General features: G+C 53.8%; 1 protein-coding gene across 2 annotated transcripts in view; it reads left to right on the top strand.

Annotated features, from left to right (window-relative positions):
• The window catches only part of FUBP3 (far upstream element binding protein 3), a 50086-nt gene that overhangs the window by 20655 nt on the left and 8812 nt on the right, over positions 1 to 20619 (top strand). For both annotated transcript variants that reach the window (XM_077768393.1, XM_077768394.1), the window contains exons 3-12: positions 3616 to 3649; positions 5988 to 6037; positions 6420 to 6491; positions 7537 to 7594; positions 9590 to 9752; positions 11000 to 11098; positions 13786 to 13890; positions 14976 to 15078; positions 16406 to 16506; positions 18704 to 18845. In XM_077768393.1, the coding sequence (XP_077624519.1) occupies positions 3616 to 3649; positions 5988 to 6037; positions 6420 to 6491; positions 7537 to 7594; positions 9590 to 9752; positions 11000 to 11098; positions 13786 to 13890; positions 14976 to 15078; positions 16406 to 16506; positions 18704 to 18845 (927 nt within the window). The remainder of the gene's footprint in view (positions 1 to 3615; positions 3650 to 5987; positions 6038 to 6419; positions 6492 to 7536; positions 7595 to 9589; positions 9753 to 10999; positions 11099 to 13785; positions 13891 to 14975; positions 15079 to 16405; positions 16507 to 18703; positions 18846 to 20619) is intronic.

Here is a 20619-nt window from a genome sequence, read left to right on the forward strand (position 1 = left end):
AGGTTGCCTCCTTAGAACACAGGAAGCCTCTGTGCTGTCCTTGGGAGAAAAGCATTTTTAAAATGCTTTGAAAATGGGAGAAACCCCTGCAGTGCCCGCAGGCATCACTGGCAGAGCCACAGGGGCCCCGGGGACCCAGGGGCGGGCGCAGGGTCCTTTCCTAGCTCCACAGAGGAGGGGTTGGCTTATTTATCTGTTTGCTCAGTTATGTAAAAAGTGCTGATGTTCTCTGTCCTGGCTGACCCGCGCCCTACCTGCTCTGTGCCCGCACGGAAGACGAGGGTGCCGTTGCTTCTCGGAAATGGGGGTCAGCTGTTAAAATGGACGCATGTTGTAAGGTCGAGTGTGTCCCCAGTGATGTTTTGTAGCATTTCTTTAGTGGAAGAAAAAGGAAGACATTTTCCTCCTCAGTAGCGAGGGGGAAAATGTGTCCGGTGCCTTATTTTATTTTATTCTTTTTCAAAGATCGTTATTGAAATTGACAGTGTATTATTACTCTTTAGAAAGAATTTCTTATATTGTGGCATGAATCTTTTCTGTGGGGAAGCTCATTTTCCTCTAGCCCAGGTGGCTTCCCATTATGCGGTGTGCCAGGATAGATGAGAGCCACGTGTGTGTGTGTGCGTGTGTGTGTGCGCGCGTGTGCGCCCGTGTGCTGGAATGGAGCTGAGCTGAACTTGGGAGGGGAGATGAGGCATTGTTGGCCAGCATGCACCATTAACAGGAAATAGGACTGATAGTATGCAGCATTTTGCCTTTTTTACAGTAAAATGACTGTAGTTACTATTGAATTGAACTTGATAGGCATTCCCACCGGGCTCCTTCACTTGACGCCCCCCTTTCATCATGAAGACCAAGGAGAGGCCCCCTGTTCGTGGAGTCAGATGATATGAGTCCATTGTGCGAGTGCCCGGAGTCCCTGACCTGACTGCTGGGGTTCATTTTGAGGCTTCAAGTGGGAATGTTTCCACAGGAAGTGAAACTTTAAATCGCGTGTTTCACCCTGGGGCTGCGGCATTTGCGTGGAGAAAGGGGGCTGTGTGCCCTTCCTAAGTAAGGGTCCAACTCAAGAGTTGAGTCCAAATTGGAATTTGATTTCATTCTTTTTTCTTTAAAAAATTTTTTCAATGTTTACTTTTGAGAGAGACAGAATGTGAGTGGGGGAGGAGCAGAGAGGGAGGGAGACACAGAATCCGAAGCAGGCTCCAGACTCTGAGCCGTCAGCCCAGAGCCCAATGCAGGGTTTGAGCTCACTAACCTGGAGATCATGACCTGAGCGGAAGTCGGAAGCTCAACTGGCTCAGCCCCCGGGGCGCTCCTGATTTCATTCTTGGGCGTGTGCCTCGGTAGTTAGCTCTCTGGGATGATGGTGTGCACGCTTCCGTTTTGATCTTTGCGAGCGCCTCCCCTTGGTCAGCAAGGCACTTGGCTGTACCGTGTGTGTGTGTGTGTGTGTGTGTGCGCGCGCGCGCGCGCACACGCGACACCTGTGAAGCATAACCTTACTGACAGAAAGGAATTTCCTTTATTTGTGGCGAGCACAATATTTTAAATGGCTTTTGACCAAACCGCCTCCTGAATGTTCTTGTGAACCTCATAAAGTTCTCTAAGGTAGCGTTGCCCTTTACCCTGTTTCTGTGGCTTTTCTGGCCAAAATCTCTGAAGATCATCAGCCCTTTGAACATCTCTTAGCAAATAGCACAGCAGGCCAGGAGCCAAGGTCCGTCTGTGTTGCCCTGATTGGGGACCAGGCACCTCTCTGTGTTCTTGGCATTTCAAGCATCTTAGTCTTTAGTCTCTCTGTCTTCAATGTATTCTTCACCCCTGAGAGGCATTCTGGCAGTAAGCAGAGAGGCTTGGTGGGACCCTTGTGTATGGACAGGGGACAGGTAGCAAAACTCAAGGGTGCTCTTTTGTGGGCATTCTCCTTCAGCCTGTTTTGCTCAGACCCACTGCCTTCCAGTAGTGGACGCTCCTCTCTGGCGACACCCTGGGGCTGAGTGTGTGATGGGGGTTCCTTGCCCAAAGTTGGAATCGCCCCAGTCTTCACGTTGGCTGGGAATCGTGAGCACAGCCCAGCCCCAAGTGAGAGCATTCATCATCTTCAAACTGGAAACGCAAAGAGAAAAGTTTAAGATTCAATGAAAAACAATTCTCTTATCCCTGAGATAAGCAGATTAATAGTATATAATGTCAATATTTTGGCTGCAAACCATTATCTTGCTATTGATCCAGAGGAGATATGGTATTGACTCATTTACTTTTTGCAAGAATGCTTTTTCTTCTTCTAAAATATGACCAGAGGGGGGGTTCCTGGGGGCTCAGTCAGTTGAGTGTCTGACCTAGGCTCAGGTCATGATCTCACGGTTCGGGAGTTCGAGCCCCACATCGGGCTCACCACTGTCAGTGCAGAGCCTGCTTCGTATCCTCTGTTCCCCTCTCTCTCTGCCCCTCCCCTGTTTGCACTCTCACATAAACAAACATAAAAAAAAAAAAATGCCATGACCTGGTTTCTTGTCCTCTGTCTCCATTACGACCAGCTCCTGTCCAGTCAGAAGGACAGGGTTAAGTTCAGGCAGAAAGAGCAGTTGGGAGCCCTAGACTTCAGCTGTCAGCCCATTTCACTCTTTGTTCTAAAGTTGATGTGATTGACCTTCCCCACTTCTCTGCTGTTTGTCCACCCCCCCGCCCCCCAAGACCGAGTTTTGAATACTCCCGGCAGCACGTCATAAGATCCATTCAGTTCCTTGGAATATGTTTAGGATTTATGCTCTTTCAGTGTCTGCTGACTGAGTTTCCCAGGCTGCATTCTCCAAAAGAGAAACCCCACAAATTCCTTTTTGCTGCTGGCTGGCGAGGGAGATGCTCATCAATTGCTAGAAGAGGGGAAACTGGAACAAAAAGTGTAGCTGAGGCGGTTTTGTGGGGATGTGATTGCAGAGTGGGTTTTTGTAATCAGAGGCTGTTGGGCGCTGCTGTCTGAAGTGGGCTTGAAAGGCCGCGCTCGTTCTTAGCGGTCCACGATGGACGGACTGGTGGGTTGATGAGGAGGCCCAAGGAGGGAAAGTGCCATATCCTCTCCCTGAGATATGTCTGTTCCTGGGAGGGCAGGCAGAATCGGGGTGGGGGGGGGGATGCCCCGTGGCCGGCAGGAACATATGTGCACCTTCTTAGGGCCCACAGCTGCCGTGGGGCTGTCCTTAACAATGCTCCCGGGCTCGGAGGTTAAATCTTCTCATTTGTTTGAAAAAGAGGGAACCCTTGCTATCTGTACATTGAGTTTGGATCCAGAGCAGGAGGGAGGTGGGAAGGGAGAGGGATTTAGGCAAGCGAGAGTTTCTCCCAGGCCTCTCAGCGGGTGGACACACAGATCAATTTCTTATCCGGCTTTCAGCTGGACACTGGGTTAGACACTGCGTTGATCGAGGCGTCCCCTCCTGTTTCATATCATGTAACGCATTCATTGCAGCCACTGAGCCTAAATTACTGTTTGCTTTCTCTCTGCCTTTCTTTTCTCTCCCCCCCTCCCTGACATGGTAAGAACTCGTGTAAGGATGGAGTTAGTTTATCCGTGCTAATGCTTTGATTTTTCTTTTCTCTTTCTCTTTGCCACAGTAGGTAACCAGTTAGGGGCCTTGGTACATCAAAGGTAAGCAGTGGGTTATGTTTTATTATTTATTGATCATTTCTAATTGTTTATTGATCCACCATCTGTACTGGAGTGTTAGCAAGTCAGAGGTTGAGAGTGTGAAAAACCAGGGGCTGGATTTCTTTAAGACTCAAGGTTTTTTTGGTTTTGTTTTGTTTTTTTATCGTCCTTTCGCAGACAGGGTAATCTCAAGGGATAAATGAACAGGGGATATTAAAAATCAGCCATGATTGTATGTAAACTTAGTGGACCTCTAGAATGTGGGGGCTGCTTTTTATCTGTCCACATGCATCTAATTTAAAAGGAGAGGCTGTGAAATTTTCCATTCCGATTTGATGGCTTTCCCCGTGTTTTAAGAATCCTTAATGTCTTCATTTGAGCAAATGTGTCCCGAAGAATCATGAGCCCCTGGGCTTTCACGAGATGAAGCTTGTGATTCACAAGGAGTTGTGGCCCTGGGAGGCCAGAAGCCCAGGGCCCACCCCATGCCCTCGTGGCAGGGACTTGCCACAGAACCTTGGGAGAAATGTCATCGTGACTCCCTGCCTCAGTTTACCTCCATAGCCTTCTTCCCTAACAAACTGAGGATTTAGAGAGATACAGAGACCTTTCAGTTTCAAACAGACCAGTCTCTAAGATGCAGTGTCTGCAGTTCCAACCTCATCCTTCAAAAAGAATGAAACATACAGGAAAGCCTGCCGACAGTTTCTCTCCTCGTGGATGACATTCTGTCTGGTGCATCCGTCACTGCAACATAGCATCCTTCAGCCCCGCCAGCAACGATACAATTCTGGCCCCTTGTGTACTGCACAAATGTTGGGCAATTTCTAGAAATCCTTAGGCACCCGTTGGCCAAAAGATTGAACCTGGGTTTTGTCTTTGCCGCGTTCCTGGTTTGCTCTGGTTTTTAATGAACTAAAATTATCTAAACAATGTTGTTGTTAGTATCAAACGTAGCTTTCCTGTAAAGCCGTAATTAGTCAGAATTTTGCTTCCCAAGATGTGCATACTTTGTGATCAGACCAGCTTCAGCCTCACAGTTAGATGGAGCTCTGTCACCGGGGAGCCCAGAGCAGCTCCTCTTCATACGTTTCCTCCTCAAAGAGAGTCCGCCCCCACTGTCCCTGAGGGCGGAGGAGCCGCCTGAGTTCTGTGAAGGTTTGTGTTAGGAGGCGTTGCCCCCTTCAGTAAGCTCCCCAGGACCCCTCGCTGAGACCCCCGGTGCCACGCACGTGAGCCGTGTCTCGTGGTTGCAGGCACAGGGTCACTGTCACCCTCCACCACGGCCAGGAAGCCCCTCCCATGGGAACCCCGCGCCCCCTCCGGGCTGTGTTGGGCCAGTGAGGCTTGGAGTCTTTGTCCGCAGTGCTCCTGATTCGGGCGGCCGTAATTGCCTGCTCTTGGGGTGAGCTCCTGTCCCCCGGGCGCTAGGGAGGCTCCCTGCACACATGTGAGCAGAGCAGGTGGCTCCGCACGGGGAAGGCTGTGTGCACTCGTCCTGCCGGCACAGTGGCAAGTGCGACTTCCACTGTTTCTTCTGTGTGCCACGCGCTCCCTAAAAACGTGCGCTAGATTCGATCCTTTCCGTGATAGGCACAATTCCTGCTGTGTGAGAGAGGCTTACAAATGCTCATCACCCTTCATTCTTTTTCAAGTACTTGCATTTAGCTTCCTCCTAAGGTAAATGTTTAGATTTAATTGCTTTCTGGGGCGTCGGGCAAATTGGATATTGTCCACAATACACTCACTGGCAACTTCGCAGATTTACTCGAAAGAACCAGTAGTTGTCACACACACACACACACACACACACACCGATTTANTATTCCGTCCTGGTCAGCACTGATTAGGCCTCTGTTGGCTACTGGTTCCATTTGGAGCATCGCACCCTAAACAACAGCTAGATTAGACAGAGGCCAGAAACAAGAGAAAAATTGGGAAACAGGGAATGTTGAAGAGAGAATGGAATATCTGTATCTGCAAAGGAGACCAGGAAAGGAAATCCAGACTCACTCCGTAAGCCCCAGACAACGTTTAGGTGTTAGGCAGGACTGAGAAGACAGGCCGCTGTTAGTAGAGTTGATGGTTTCATGAAAAGGCAGAGGCTTCTTCCTCTGACACAGGGAGAGCAGAAGGTTGAGTCCTTTTGAGAAGGGATTGACCAGAGGTCCATCGGATGACGCTGTTTCTCGAGGGCTATGGCCTTGGTAGCCCCATGGGCATGATGCGCATCTGAAGCCTCTATCGTCCAGCATTGCCACCATGGGAAATTTGGGGGAAAACCTAAAATGGCTGTGGATTTCTTTATATGTTTTTCCAAAATGTTCTTTGTTTTTAGGGCAGTAATAACAGAAGAATTCAAAGTGCCTGATAAAATGGTTGGATTTAGTAAGTATCCACAGTATCTACTTGCCCCTGCTTAGTCTTGCAGTGTGACCGTCACTGTGGTGGAATGCTTTGCACACTGTGTCCCCCCAGAGCCCTGACGTGCCATGGGTCTCGCTCCAGGCTGAGAGAGAGATCTGCGGGGGCCCCCTCCCCCGTCCTCCTTCCCGCCCCACCCCCTCCTCTCCACAGTTGGGCTGGGGTACCCTGTGTCTGTCTGCTTTGTTTCATGTATGATTTTTTTCTCGTGGGCTCACCAAGGCCACCCTGATTGATAGTGCTGCGAGCCAAGTGTAAATGTTTGTGGAGTTAATTAAGCCCTTCGTGCATGGCTGTAGATGGAATTGGGGGGGGCCACGATCTGACCCTGTTCAATTTGTTTCAGTTATCGGCAGGGGAGGTGAGCAGATTTCACGGATTCAAGCAGAATCTGGTTGCAAAATTCAGATTGCTTCAGGTAAGGCTCCTCTCTTCATAGATCTCAGTTTGGTAGAAATCGGTGTTTTGCCAAGTTTTCCAGATTTCATTACCTTTGCTCGTTAACTTAGAAGTTCGCGGGGCCTGGGTAAGTATATCGAGTGCTGTTTTCCTTGCATTTTTGGAGCCGGACTCCCAGATGAGAACCAGAACAACCGGGGCAGAAGCCGGCCCAGACACGAGGCCCTCGGCGGTTCCGTGGCTCCCCGTGGCCCCGGCCAGACGCCTGCTGCTCTAGGTGTTTGTTTTCTGCCCCAGGGCGCGATGCCAGGCAGTGGGGCCCGGGAGAGTGCTGCGGCCGTGCCGTCACTCGAGGGGCTGCTGGCCGGCTCTGCTCTGTGGAAGGAGGCCAGCTGGGCTTCTGGCTAAACGAGCACGCGTTCCACACGGCCCAGGACCCTCCCCAGCTGGGTCCGTTTCGGCCGTGCGACATGGAGAGAGACAGATTGCAGAAGAAGCATTTTTATTAATAGTTCTAACGAGTTTGCATTTGCTCTCTTTCCATAGTGGAGGAGCGGGTTTGGGGGAGGACATTGCACTAGAGAAGGTGTCATCCGCTTACAAGACACACACTACAGTGTCCTGAAGGCAGTAACTGCCGTTAGTTGNNTTAATTTCCTCAGCCCACCGCCGGGCCGCTTGCCCACAGGCAACCAGAAACTGCTGTGCAAGCGGAGAAACTGAGGAAAAGCGGGCCACGCGGCTCAGGCCCTCCTCAGCACACACATGGGTCCTAAATGAGGCGAGGCTGGTCGTTAGGACCCCCTCAGACACCCCTGCCCCGGGTCCTGTCCACCCCCCCACCCCCACCCCGGCAGAACCTGTTTCTGCTCTGAGAACCCAGGGTGGCGGCACCAGCTTCCCGCCCTGTCCACGAGTGGAAGCACATCGTCTTTTTCTGGGGCCCGGGCTTCTGTGGGGCCGGCCTCGGAGCCAGCCCAGGGAGGCAGCCTGCACCCGGGGGCAGAGGCGCACGGCCGCCCGGCGCCCACCAACACACCTCCTCTTCTCGGTTCTTCTTATAGAGAGTTCTGGGATTCCAGAGAGGCCCTGTGTACTTACCGGAACCCCAGAAAGTATTGAGTAAGTTTATTTTATTTACTTTTTCCTTTTACTCTTCTTCTTCCTTCCCCACACGGGGAGACACGGAAGGGCAAAACTGACCAGACACTGTGGAGGTGTGCCGTGGCCTGGCCTCGACGGCAGACGCTTCTGTGGAAAAGGACCTGGGAGGCTGCCACGCCAGGGGAGTTTTCTGTGGCACACGCGTGGTACCACCCTTCGGTCAAATTCTACAGAATCTCTGGCGGTGGCCCTGACATCGTCCTACACACCAGGTTTCCTTAAGAGCCCGAACACTCTAGGCAACCTCCTCCTTCCCCGGCGCCCCCTCCCTCCTTTACCTGAGCAGGTCTGCATTCGTGAGCCTGGCGCTTTGGGAAAATCCCGGTACCAGGCCTTCTGCCTGGGCCCACCGCCCTGCCCTTCTGAAACTTGTGAACCAAACGGATTGACTCTCTGTGTCCGTCGCTCCCCTCTGCGGGCCGTATGGACCGGTCAGAGGGCGTCTTGACTTTTGGGGCCCTTGCAACCCACCCAGTGATGAGCGTTGCTTTCCGACCCTGGGCCGCCTGCGCTCGGAGCCTTGCCGCAGATGCAGGCCCCGTAAACCCAACAGCCTCCTAGGGGACGGGGACGTACTAACTTCAGGCCTGCTCGCTTTCCTCTTTCAATCTGCTGAACTGCGTTTGGGGACAGGGGTGCCGAGATTACGTCTGGCTCAATAGGCAGGGCTGTTTCATTGTTTCCGTTTCTCTGGGAGTCCAGATGAGTTTTAAATTCACTTGTTCTGCCGCAACATTGCAAGCAGTGACCCAGAAGAAGGATTGCTGGCAGGTGTGCATTCTAGGGCACGCGGGATGGTTTTGCTGGAGTCGCGGCAGTTTTCTTCCAGTGCAGGTTAATTTAGCACTCAAGCAAAATACTAAAAAGCTGCTGAGCTGAGAAGACCCGCAGGCCGATACTGCCCACGGGGGCTCAGGACTACCAAAGGCAGCATCTGTTTCCTACATCGCTCTTCTTCCCTCTGCTCCTCTAACCGTTCCTCTTCCTCTTGTCCCCAGGCGTTCGGGGTCACGGACCGTAGCTTTAGGAGGCGAGGAGACAGTACAGCCAGCCTGTGTAGTAGCTCAGTTCTTCCCCATTGGCGGAACCAAAAAAATGAGTTGTACATGGTGGTTTAGAGAGTACATAGTGAAAAACAGAAACAAAACCCAAAAAAACCACAAAAAAGCCAGCCAGGGGAGATTCTGGTGCAGAGAAGGCAATGGCCTCACGGGTGGCCTCGGTGGGTCGGGGGTGCTGTTTCAACGCCACGGCTTCCCGCCCCCGCCTCCAAACCAGCACCCGACAGTGTCGCGTGGGGAAAGCGGGGTCCCGAGAATCCGGCTGGGAAAGCTCAGAGCAGGCGTCGGTGACTGTGCGGCCACACCAGCATCCAGCCTCCTCCCTTTCCCGCCCCTCGAGACCCAACTGGCGATTCACGGCCTTTGCTCAAAAGTTGTAGAGCCGGCTGGTCAGGGAGAGGACCTTTGGAGTCTGGGAATTCCGACGGTGACTGCTAACCCTTGCTTTCTTCCTTCCCGTCTCGCGCTCTCTCCTGCCCGTACTTAACCAGCGTCGCACTGAGGGTCTCCTCTGGGGGAAGCACCGTGCTGGACAGGGGACCGAGAGAGGGGTGCAGGGGGGCCAAGGCAGCAGCTGACCTTTCTGCTAGGAGACGAGACCGTGTGGGAAGGGAAGGCCCGGCAGCATCACGAGCGGAGTGCAGGCCGGAAGGGGGCTGTGGCGGGGCGCTGGCGTGCGGCGCGTGTCGCTCTTACGTTCCAGCCCAGTAGCGAGGCGAATGGCAGACACCCCCCGGGCTGTGGGGGCAGGAGCTGGAGCTGGACGGAGGGCTGCCTTGACTCCTTCGTGGCTTCCCCCCCGACCCCAGCCCCCTGGTGCCGTTTCCCTTTCATGGATGCCTCGCACACTCACTTAATGCTCCTTCTCTTGTGATTCCTTTCCCTCCCAAAGACAAGCCAAACGGCTCCTGGGGCAGATTGTAGATCGCTGTCGGAATGGACCCGGCTTTCATAATGACGTAGATGGCAATAGCACGATCCAGGAGATTCTCATCCCTGCGTCTAAAGTGGGCCTGGTCATCGGCAAAGGAGGGGAGACAATAAAGCAGCTGCAGGTAGGTGAGGCCTTCCCAGAGCTGGGGGGTGGGGGGTCCGGTGATAACTCAGGCCTCCCCTCCCCCCACCGCGGGGCTGGCTGTACACACGCGGCTCAGGGTGGACTTCCACTCGCACCTTCCACTCGGGGGTCCCACAGACCCTCTGCTGGACACATGCGTCCTGAACACATACCGTGGCCAGGCCCGAGGCCCGCTGTGATGCCGAGCCCCGCAGCACCCGTGAACTTGTCGCGACTTTGGGGGTAGTGACGCTGCTAGGATTTTACCACCCCGTGGCCACACCTCAGATGCAAGTACTGTATCCAGAGCTGGGGCTCATGGCCAGCCGCACGCACCCTTGTCAGCCGTGTGATCTTGAATATGTTTCCCTGTGTTTTGAGGGCTCGGAGTCCTCGTCTGTAAAGGCAGGGACGTGCCCGCCTCACTGCTGTGAAGCAGCTGCAATAACCCTTGTGGTTGCATATTCGTACCCGACCCCGGCACACAGCCAGCGACTGAGCAGGTGCTCCGTGGGCATTAGCTGCTTCTGTTCCAGAATCCCCCATCGGAGGGAGACCTGGGGAGCCAAGCGCGTTTCAGAATTGAACACGCCTGGCAAATTCCGGGGCCGCACCCCATAATCTGATGCCCGTTTCTATAGCTAAGTGTGAGGACAGTCACGCTCAGTGAGGGAATGGTCCAGAAATAGGCTTTCGGGACTTCAGGTTGGTTTTGCTGCCAAATGAATTATGAGCAAACTTTTATTTCAACTTCTGGGCTTTTGAAGTTGTGGGTCAGGGGTCAGGGTCCACCGGGGTGCCCTTGCTTGGCCCAGTCCTCAGACTGGCAGGCGCTCTCGTGCGTGGGCTCTAGAGCCCTAGAGGCCAGAAGCCACCTCTTGCTCCCCAACCCTCCGCTCCAGAGGCTGGGGTGGCTCGCTGTCCGAGCCCGCCCCGCAGTGAACGGGGGAGACGGTCGCACCTGCTTCTCAGCTGAGTGGCACACGGGCCCTCACATGATGATGTCCTCGCTCCGCACTTCCTAACGATAGTTGGTTAGACTGGGGTATTCTGGGGACCAGAAGAGGAGAGGGGCTGGGGAAGTGGCTTTCTGTCCCCGCCTCGAGGCTCTCTGGCATGGCCTGTGTGCCCGCATTCTCAGGGCACAGTGCATGGGGCGGGCGGGATGTGGCCCCACCAGCCTCCTGGGCCGCGCTGCGTTCCCGCTCGCGGCGCTGAGGCCCGTACTGCGTGCCGTCCCCACAGGAGCGGACCGGTGTGAAAATGGTCATGATCCAGGATGGCCCGTTGCCTACGGGAGCAGATAAGCCCCTGCGCATCACCGGAGACCCGTTCAAAGTACAGGTGGGACACACTGCGCGTCGGGCCGACCCTGGGTGTGGGGGTGTCAGGCTGTAGGAACGTGTAGCGCTTCTGTGTCGTTCAGGAAGTTCTAGAACTGATGTTCCTTATTTACGGTAAGCGGTCATCCCCAGCCAGCTGTGATGCTGGAAGGGATTGAGGGCTGTGCTGCCCCTGGCAACAGGGGGCCATTTAAATGAACTCAAATTAAATAAAAATCGAGTTCCTCATTGACGCTGGCTGTATTTGGAGAACCTGAGGCCCCATGAGGATGGTGGCTGTGGTCACGGACAGGGCACCTAAAAGGACACTTACCCATAAACAGAGATGGTTTCGTCACACAGATTGGATGCAGTTTCCTATGTGGTGGCCTGCAGTCACCTCGGGTGTGGGCTCCGTTTGGCTCTTACTCGATTGTTCTCTCTATGCCCGTTTTTGGAAGGCCTCCAGCTCAGGTGGGAGGTGAGCACCCCCCCCCACCCAAGGCATGTGTGTGTCCCCGAGCAGGGGACCTGTGCCCTGAGCTCCCCAGCCACAGAGGACAGCCCACTTCTGAAAGCAGCCTGGGGCTTAGCTGGAAACCGTGTGGGTGGCTCCATCCTCCACCTCTTGCTGTCGGCAGGGATGCGAGTGGGCTGCGGGCACGGGGATGTGTCCGTTCCCGCGAAATCCGAATGTTCCCTTTCTGCCCGCTGCCTGGCCTTTGCCGCACTTGGAGGAGCTCCAGGCTGACGCGCCTTGTGAGCTGGTCTGTCAGCAACCGCGCTACCTCTGTGGGAGTCCTGGGGCTTCGATCCAGTGGATGTTACCTACCAGTCTCCAGCGAGATCCTTCCCCCGATCCTTCGCTCCCCCAGCATTGTCTGTGTGCGTGTGTGTTGTAGTTGGCATACGATACCATGTCAGTTTCAGGGGTACAACATAGTGACTTGATACATTGTGAAATCATAGACAACATGAAGTGGTTCATCATAGCGTCCGTCACAGTGCAGTTACTATATTAAAGTATAATCAACTTTACTCCCCTGTTCTACTTCTCAACTCCAGGAGTTATTTATTTTATAACTCTTAATCCCCTTCACCTATTTATTTCTCCCAGGTTTTTTTTGTTTATTTTTGAGAACGTGTGAGTGCGTGCGCCAGCAGGGGAGGGGCAGAGACCGAGGGAGACGGGATCTGAAGCGGGCTCTGCGCTGACAGCAGCGAGACTGATGTGGGGCTTGAACCCCCAAACCACAGATCATGACCTGAGCTGAAGTCGGTTGCTTACCTGACTGAGACCCTGTAAAAAAATGGTTTTAAAACAGGATTGAGGGCCAGTGATTAAAATGGCCTCTATCCTTAGGCTCCAGTCAGTGACCCAGCCGTCTATGCCCTTCTGGTGGACCCCTGCCCCCAGGGGCCTTCTTCCCCAGGCTTCTAGACTCTTCAGGTGCTCGCAGGTGGGCTCCCTGCTTGCCTTCTCTGTTGGAACTTTTTGGCTTTTTTATGAAAAGAATACCAAAGAGCTTATTTTGTTAATACTTCAGGAATTTGCTGGAAAATTATTACAATGGGTTTTTAGTGTTTGTTTTTTTTTAAACTGTGTATTCCACATTTTTTATTTGGAAAAGCTGCTTGCTATATTAAGTATAAATTATTGTTCATTTGTTCTCTCTCTCCAACTTTTTATTATGCAAAACTTCAGGTGTATACACACGCTGAAAAGAGAGAACCATGAGCACCTGTGTAGCTTCATCCTGGCTGTCAGTTTGCTGCACTGGTGAGAGAGAGAGAGAGAGAGTGTGTGTGTGTGTGTGTGTGTGTGTGAGTGATTTAGTTGCTTACGTCTACCTCACCGGTTGTAAGTTTGGGGCAGGCGTCACGATTGTCTGTCCCTAGATCCTGCAGCGTGTCTGTCCTAAGAACTAACATCCATAAAACCACGCCTAAGAAAATAATAATAGGCCCCTAACATCGTCTGTCAGTCTGCCCACACTCCCGATTTCTCCAAATGTCAAGATTTTAATTGTTATCTTGGGACTTTTTGGTTTGGTTTGGTTTTTCCAGAACCCGGGTGCCGTGTGGGTTCCCACATGACCTTGGGTTGTTACGTACGGCTCGTGCTCAGTGCAGATTCCTGTGGGGCAGGTGCAGGCCGGCCGGCCGGGCTTCAGTGCTTTTGCGGGGAGAGGATGCCGAGGGTGCTGCCAAGGTCGCCGGGCCCGCGAGGCAGTCTTGCTGGTCGGTAATTGGGGGATTTGACCTCTGGCTACAGGAAGGTGTTTCCAGGCTCCCTGGGCTGGCCTTTTCCCTTTGTCTCGCTGCCGCTCTGCAGTGGAAGCAGTGTAGAAGATGTAATGTCTTTTCTGTGGAACCTGCCCACAGAGCTCTCTAGAAGAAACAGTGTGCCCAGAGATGCCACAGGGCCGTGGTAACCAGGCTCTGCCCCAGCACAGATGTGCTGATCTGACTGTGGCTTGAAAGAGGCTGGGCCCCAGTCCGTGTGGGTGTAGTCCTTACATTGCCCACGACTGGGCCTGTGTGACCCTCACCAGCAGCCCTCCCTGTCCCACGCTGTAATGCAGGGAGCGAGCTGGCCCACTGCTAAGCGCCTTTGGATCTTTATGCCCAGCTGAACAGGGTCTGGTCTTGAAATTTCATGTCTTAGCATTTTGTTTTGCATAATGCCTTTCTTCCGTGTTCACACAGCAAGCAAGAGAAATGGTGTTGGAGATCATTCGAGAAAAAGAGCAAGCCGACTTTCGAGGCGTCCGTGGCGACTTCAACGCCCGCGTGGGAGGAGGCAGCATAGAGGTAGGCCCGGCCTGCCGGTGAGTTCCCAGCTCAGTTCCCAGGCACGCGAGCCGAGCTTTCAGATCGCAGGCTGCACTCCCATCTCATCTCTGCCGCCAGGGTGGGTGTGAGGAAGGACCTAGGTGGTGGCCATGGGGGAGCGGAGCCAGCTGGCCTGCTTTGTAGGGAACGGGGTCATTCCTCCTGGTTCCCAGGTGGGGACCCGAGTCCAGGTTTCTTCAGTGCCCTGCATTGTGATGCATCCGACTTGGAAGCCCGGCTCCCTGACAAGGAGGGATGGATGAAAAGCTTTCCTTTTGAATGAAATCTTGAGATTCGCGGCACCACCGCAGGCACACCTTACAAACGTGCTTAGTAAGATAAGGCAGATAGAGAAGGACAAATTCCGTGTGATTCCACGTACTCGAGGTGCCTGGAGTAGTTCATAGAGACAGAAGGTGGAGGAGAGGGGATCGGGGGCACCGGAAGGAGTCTCCACTCAATAGAATATGGAGTCCTGGGTGGGAGGTGATGAAAAGGTTTGGGGGGATATAGAGGCTGGTGATGGCTACCTAACGTCGCGAGTGTGTGTAATGCTGCTGAGCTGTATACTTACGAGCAGTTAAAATGATATAAAGACTGTTCTGTATATTTCTCCCAATAAAAGAATGAGGTGGGGTGGAGAGCATTTTAACGGACCTTCAGTGTAATTCATGTGCGTGGTGCATTTATGCTTATTTCGTAGAATTGGGAAGATAAGCTTGCCATTTTTAACCTTTTATTTATAAGGTTTATCTTGCTTTACTTCATGTTTGTAATTATTCCAATCGAATGTACTTAACAGGCAGGAATGCCACCATCAACCACGATATTTTTCCTAAGAGGGAGAAACATGCTGAATTATATCATTTCTAGGAAGACGCTGCAATCAGAATCAAGTTGTTTTCTTTTCTTTTTTCTTTTCTTTCTTTTCTTTTCTTTTCTTTTCTTTTCTTTTCTTTTCTTTTCTTTTCTTTTCTTTTCTCTTTTCTTTTCTTTTCATGTATCCTTTAAGAAACAACCGATTTGCAGACAGCTCTGATCAGGTTGCTTCCCTGTGCTCTCAGGTGTCTGTGCCAAGGTTTGCTGTCGGGATTGTAATAGGAAGAAACGGGGAAATGATCAAGAAGATTCAGAATGATGCCGGGGTGAGGATTCAGTTCAAGCCAGGTTGGTTCTGCTGACTCTCAAAAATCCCTAGCGCTGTGAAGAATTATAAGAGCACTTAACAAGACACGGACTCTGTACTTAGCACTCATGTTTTTTCTTCTCCCGCCCTCCTCCCCCATTCTGTTATCCGATTACCATCCAGCTTTCTCCTCGGGGCCCTCACGGCGTTTCCAGCTTTTCGTTTTGTCAAGTAAAGACTTCAAAAAAGAAATCCATTATTTTGACTTGGTTATTTAAAGATAAAACCATTTGAAAAAGGACTAACGTCTTAGAATAAAGGACAGTTCCCTAAATGTTGTAGATTTGCCTTCATGAGCAAAATTGTTTACGTTGTCTTAATTTTCCTAAAGGTGGGAAAACATTGCAGTACACTTATTTCTGGAAACATCGCCATAGCTCAGCTCTGCTGTCTTTCACATTATTGCTTTTTGTTTCTATAAAGGTATCTTTTTTTTTATTTTAATTTTTGTAATGTTTATTTTTGAGAGAGAGAGAGAGAGAGAGAGGAGGAGCATGCAAGTGGATTAGGGGCAGAGAGAGAGGGAGACACAGAATCCAAAGCAGGTTCTAGGCTCCGAGCTGTCAGCACAGAGCCCGATGCGGGGCTCAAACCCACAAACTGCGAGATCGTGACCTGAACCAAAGTCGGACACTTAACCCAATTGAGCCATCCAGGCGCCCCTGTAATGGTATCTTTTTAAAATGGCTATAACTCGGGGTGCCTGGGTGGCTCAGTCAATTGAGTGTCTGACTTTAGCTCAGGTCATGATCTCACAATTCGTGGGTTTGAGCCCCATATTGGGCTCTGCACTGACAGCACAGAGCCTGCTTCAGATTCTCCATCTCCCTCCCTCTCTGCCCCACGTCCTCTCTCTCACTCTCTCTCAAAAATAAAACCATTAATTGGGGCGCCTGGGTGGCTTAGTCGGTTAAGCGTCCGACTTTCGCTTGGGTCATGATCTCGCGGTTCGTGGGTTCGAGCCCCGCGTCGGGCTCTGTGCTGACTGCCAGCTCAGAGCCTGGAGCCTGTTTCGGTCTGTGACTCCCTCTCTCTCTGACCCTCCCTGCTCACTCTGTCTCTCTCGCTCTCCTAGAAATAAATAAAACATTTAAAAAAAATAAAAATAAAAAAAAATAAAACCATTAAAAAATAATAAAACGGCTATAGCTGCGTGGGCAGTGAGTGTTGGCACAAGCCGTATAAAAAGAGATAGTCGTATGTGCTTCTCTGTGCCTCCAGTAGGAATATGGATTGCAAGTCAGATTGACCTTTGTTTCCGAGCTAAAGTGGGGCTTTTCCTAACCTCGTCTCTTGCTTTGTTGGCAGATGATGGTATTAGTCCGGAGCGAGCCGCACAAGTCATGGGGCCCCCAGATCGGTGTCAGCATGCGGCACATGTCATCAACGAGCTTATTCTTACAGCCCAGGTGGGTCCGCTTCTCTAGAGTTCAGATATGGCCTCCGCAAAAGCCGAAGTGCCACATAGGACCTGGGGACAGCACCACAGAGCAGTCACGCCCTCTCGGTCACCCTTCTGGAACCTGGGGCTCCCGTCGGTTGCCTGCCTCTGGGGGCACCACCGGCGGCCCCTCTGCGTCTGCCCTTTCCTGCCTTCCCGTTGTTCTGTTGCTCGCTTCTCACACTCCTGCCTTTCCTGTCCCGGGATCTAGCTTTTGTTTATACAGTAAGTCCTGCCCGTGGAAACCGCCTGGAGAAGTACAGCGCGGGTCACCGGCTTTCAAGCCGCAGGATATACTTTGCGCAGGACTATTAGATGGACTCTAGTCTTAGCTTCTCCAGAACACACTTCGGGGTCCCGCAGAGCCTTTGGGCCGCCTTCCTGCCCTGATTCCGTCCCACTGCTGTCGGGACGTGAGCAAGCTGTGTGCCGCTGTTAGCGTCTCCACTTGCTGCGGCCGCGCCAGATCATTGTCACACACACACACACACACACACACACACACACATGCTGCCGCCGCGTGCCCAACTGAGGGAGAGCTTGAAATTACCTGGAGCCGAAGAGAGACACGTGGCTTGGAAACCGCAGCCCCAGCTCTGCTGTCAGCGGCGCATGCTGCCCCCAGGGTCCCCCCAGTCAGCAAGAGTCCGTGCCAGACTTACAGGTTCATAGCCCCCTCTCCAGACTTCCCGAGTCAGCACGTCCCAGAGGGGCGTGGGCTTCCTGTGGAGTTACAGGCACATCTTGGGATGAGACAGGCCCAGGAGAGAATCCCTGCGGGAGCCCAGCGTCCTTTCTGGCAGAGAGGGGTCTCAGACCCAGAGCTGCGGAGGCGTGAGCGGTGGGGGACAGCCTCACCCCCGAGAACCTGATACAGGCGGGGAGGTTGGCTCTGTGTGTGCATGTGTGTGCACGCGTGTGTGTGCAAGTGTGCGTGCTTTTTAACGCCCGTCCCTAAAATTGCTTTGTTTACTCACCGTTTGTGTCTTATAAAAGCCAAGTGCAGGGAAAAAGACTCTCCAATCATTTCCACTCGCTGCTGGTTTATTTAGATCCTGGGTAAATGCTTACTTTTCATCAGCAGAGGCAGCTCGTGCCAGACAGTTGTCCTGTGCTGAGTCTGTCCCGCGTACCCTTCCGTGAAGGGGCTCTCAGCCAGACCTGGTCTGCCCTCAACAGATAAAGAAGATAAGGAGCGCTTGGGGGGCTCAGTAGGTTGAGTATCCAACTTCGGCTCAGGTTATAATTTCATGGTTCATGAGTTCAAGCCCCATGTCGGGCTCCGTGCTGACAGCTCAGAGCCTGGAGCCTGCTACGGATTCTGTGTCTCTCTCTCTCTTTCAAAAATAAACCAACATTAAAAAAGCAAACAGAGAAAGAAGATTTTAAATGCCGCAGCTCCAGAGTGACTTGGGACAAAGACCTCCAATGAGATCGGCTGCCCCTTAGGGAAAGGAGCCTCCTCCTGCTAGATGTTAGGTGCTGGCCGAGGGTTGTGCTCTCTGCTGGTGGCGCCGTGTGAGAATGAGAGGCCGCTCCACCCCCAACCCACGGGCCCAACCGCGTGGTTTGTTCCTTCATTCTGGGGGGAATGGCACAACCAGGCTCTCTCTCAAGAGCCTTTCATCCTTTCTGCCGGTTGGGGTGTGAGGTGGCCTGAGCCTGCAGCAGTGCCGGGGTGGGGAAGGGCGGAGGCATACTTGTCCCTCAGGTGCCCACTCGAAATGCCCACAGCTCGTCAGCATCTAATGGCAGCTTTCCGGTAGGCCCAGCAGGTGTCTGCCACAGGCCAGGGCGGCCTCAGGTGTAGGAGAAAACCGGCCCCTGACACCTGGACATTAGGGCCCAGTCCTAAGGACTGCCTCGCAGTGGGGCGCTGGGCCCCCGTCACAGGACTTGATGTCGGACTGCCTGGTTTAGTTGGGTACATCAGGGCTATTTATGTAACCGCCCGCGGTGGCCCGCACACGTCCCCCTGAACATGCCTGTGACTTGTGTTAATTCTGGGTTTAAAAGAGCACTGCAGACTCTGAAATGTGGAAAAGGTTCTCAAGTCCTCATGTGTGGCGTTGATTATATCCTGTCACTTCACCTCCTCCCTGGAGACGAAACGTGGTCCCGCTGGCAGTGGCGGAATTGTCACTCGAGCTTTTCTTCCCTCCCAGGAAAGAGATGGCTTCGGTGGCCTCGCGGTGGCCAGGGGACGAGGCCGGGGCCGGGGCGACTGGAGCGTGGGAACCCCCGGCGGCGTCCAGGAGATAACGTACACCGTGCCGGCGGATAAGTGCGGCCTCGTCATCGGCAAAGGTAAGGGCGCCGGGGTGTCCGACGGCGGGCAGGTCCCACACGGTGCCCCCAGAGCACGCGCCCGGGTCTATGCACTGCACCTGAGCCAGCGTACCAGGTCTGTGGGAACCCGACCACAAACACGGGTAGAGCGGGTCGTTTGTTCCCGACCACGACGAAGGCCCACTGCCTGGTGAGGCAGCTCGGTCGTGGAAAAGGTGCCCTGCACCCGGTGAGGGGCCTCTTGAGTGTTGGTCGATCGGCCGATCAGCGATTAATATGCCTCCAAGGTGGAGAGAATTCCTCACGTGAAGATCGCTGCCCGCCAGGGGTCTCCCTTCTGGTCCTTAGTGGATGTGGGCATCTGGTCTCTGTTGACACACGTGAAGGTGGCTTTTATGTTGTCAGCATATCTCCCGTGTGTCCCAGACGCCCCATGGAGGGAAATAAAAATGGACGGGCCCGTTGTTTCCAGGCTTTGTCGAGAACGTTAGCAAGAAGCCCTTGTTAGCGGCCGGTGCGGCCCCTGCGTCACCACAAGCCGGGGAAGAGCAGGCAGTTCCCTTCTCTGCGGCGCTGAAGGTGCCTCGGGGAGGGTGTCGTCCCGCAGGCCGGCGGGGAGCCTCCCGCCCGCAGCACTGCGTCTGCCAGCCTGTGGAGGAGGTGGATGCAGGCTTCTCCCCAGAGTTTCTCCGGTTTCTGCGGCCGCCACACACCCCTGAGTGCACAGGGGTCGCCTGAGCTCACGTGCCCTCCTGACGTTCTCAGTCCCCTGCTAGAGCCTGCCTCTGGCCCTGCCCGCGAACGGTGTGCACGCACTCGTGTGTTCCTTCCAAAGGTGTACCTCCTGGCGTCGCGTAGATTGTCTGCCTTCTGGAGGCGGTGGGAACGACGTGGGATCCTTTTCATTTCCTGGCCAGGGCGGGGCGGGGGGTGCGTGCAGGTGAGCAGTTAGTGGTTGGTGCCCGCCGCCCAGGTGCTGCGCTCAGTCAGACCCACCACCCAGCCATTCAGCCTGGCTGCTGCGACATGAAAGCCAGTCGGTGTCTGTCGGTGGAGAATCAGATCCAGGTTTCTGTGCCTTTTGAGAAGCATTGTATCAGCGCAGTTTGACCACACGTCTCCCCTGGCCAGGCTGGGCCTCACTGATGTTACTATGACCGCGCCCCGTAGTCCGGGAGCCGGGGTGCTGGCTAAGCCCCTCTTAGCGTGTCCTCGACAGTCCCCCTGAGTGACTCACACAGGAGAGTAACAGCACAAAGTGGTGACCCATCTCCCGTCCAGGGCTCCGACAAGCTTGGTAACGCAGAGCTCAGTGAGCAGGACTCTTCTCCCCGCCATGCGTGTGCAGCCACACGCACACACACACAGGGTCGGGTGGGAGGCGCGTGGTGAGGGTGAGGGAGGGAGACGGGACGGGGGGCCACAGGCAGCCAGGCGGGCTCCCCCCGGCTGCAGCCCCGGGACAGACGCTGCGCCCCCCGGGGCCCCTGCTGGATTTCCATGATAAATACAGGCCGCCCCGCTCTTGTCAGCCTGGCCTTTTAGCAGGTTTGATTAATTGCTTTACGATTTCACGTCCAGCTGGGGGGCCGCTGGGGGGTCGCTTCTGCCCCCCATCAGGTGGAAGAATGGACAGGCTGCTGAATGCGTCTGTAGACAGCCACCATGTGCCAGGCTGGTGACCTCATTTTGAAGGAAGATGAACTTAAATTAACTCCTTCCGGCCCCTGCGGTTTCGTGGCGCCTCTTTGCCGCACTGGCGTGCTGCTCGGGCCTCGGCGGTCGGGGCCTG

This window comes from Crocuta crocuta, unplaced genomic scaffold (genome assembly GCF_008692635.1).
Source record: "Crocuta crocuta isolate KB4526 unplaced genomic scaffold, BGI_CrCroc_1.0 scaffold35, whole genome shotgun sequence".
NCBI classification, from domain to species: domain Eukaryota; kingdom Metazoa; phylum Chordata; class Mammalia; order Carnivora; family Hyaenidae; genus Crocuta; species Crocuta crocuta.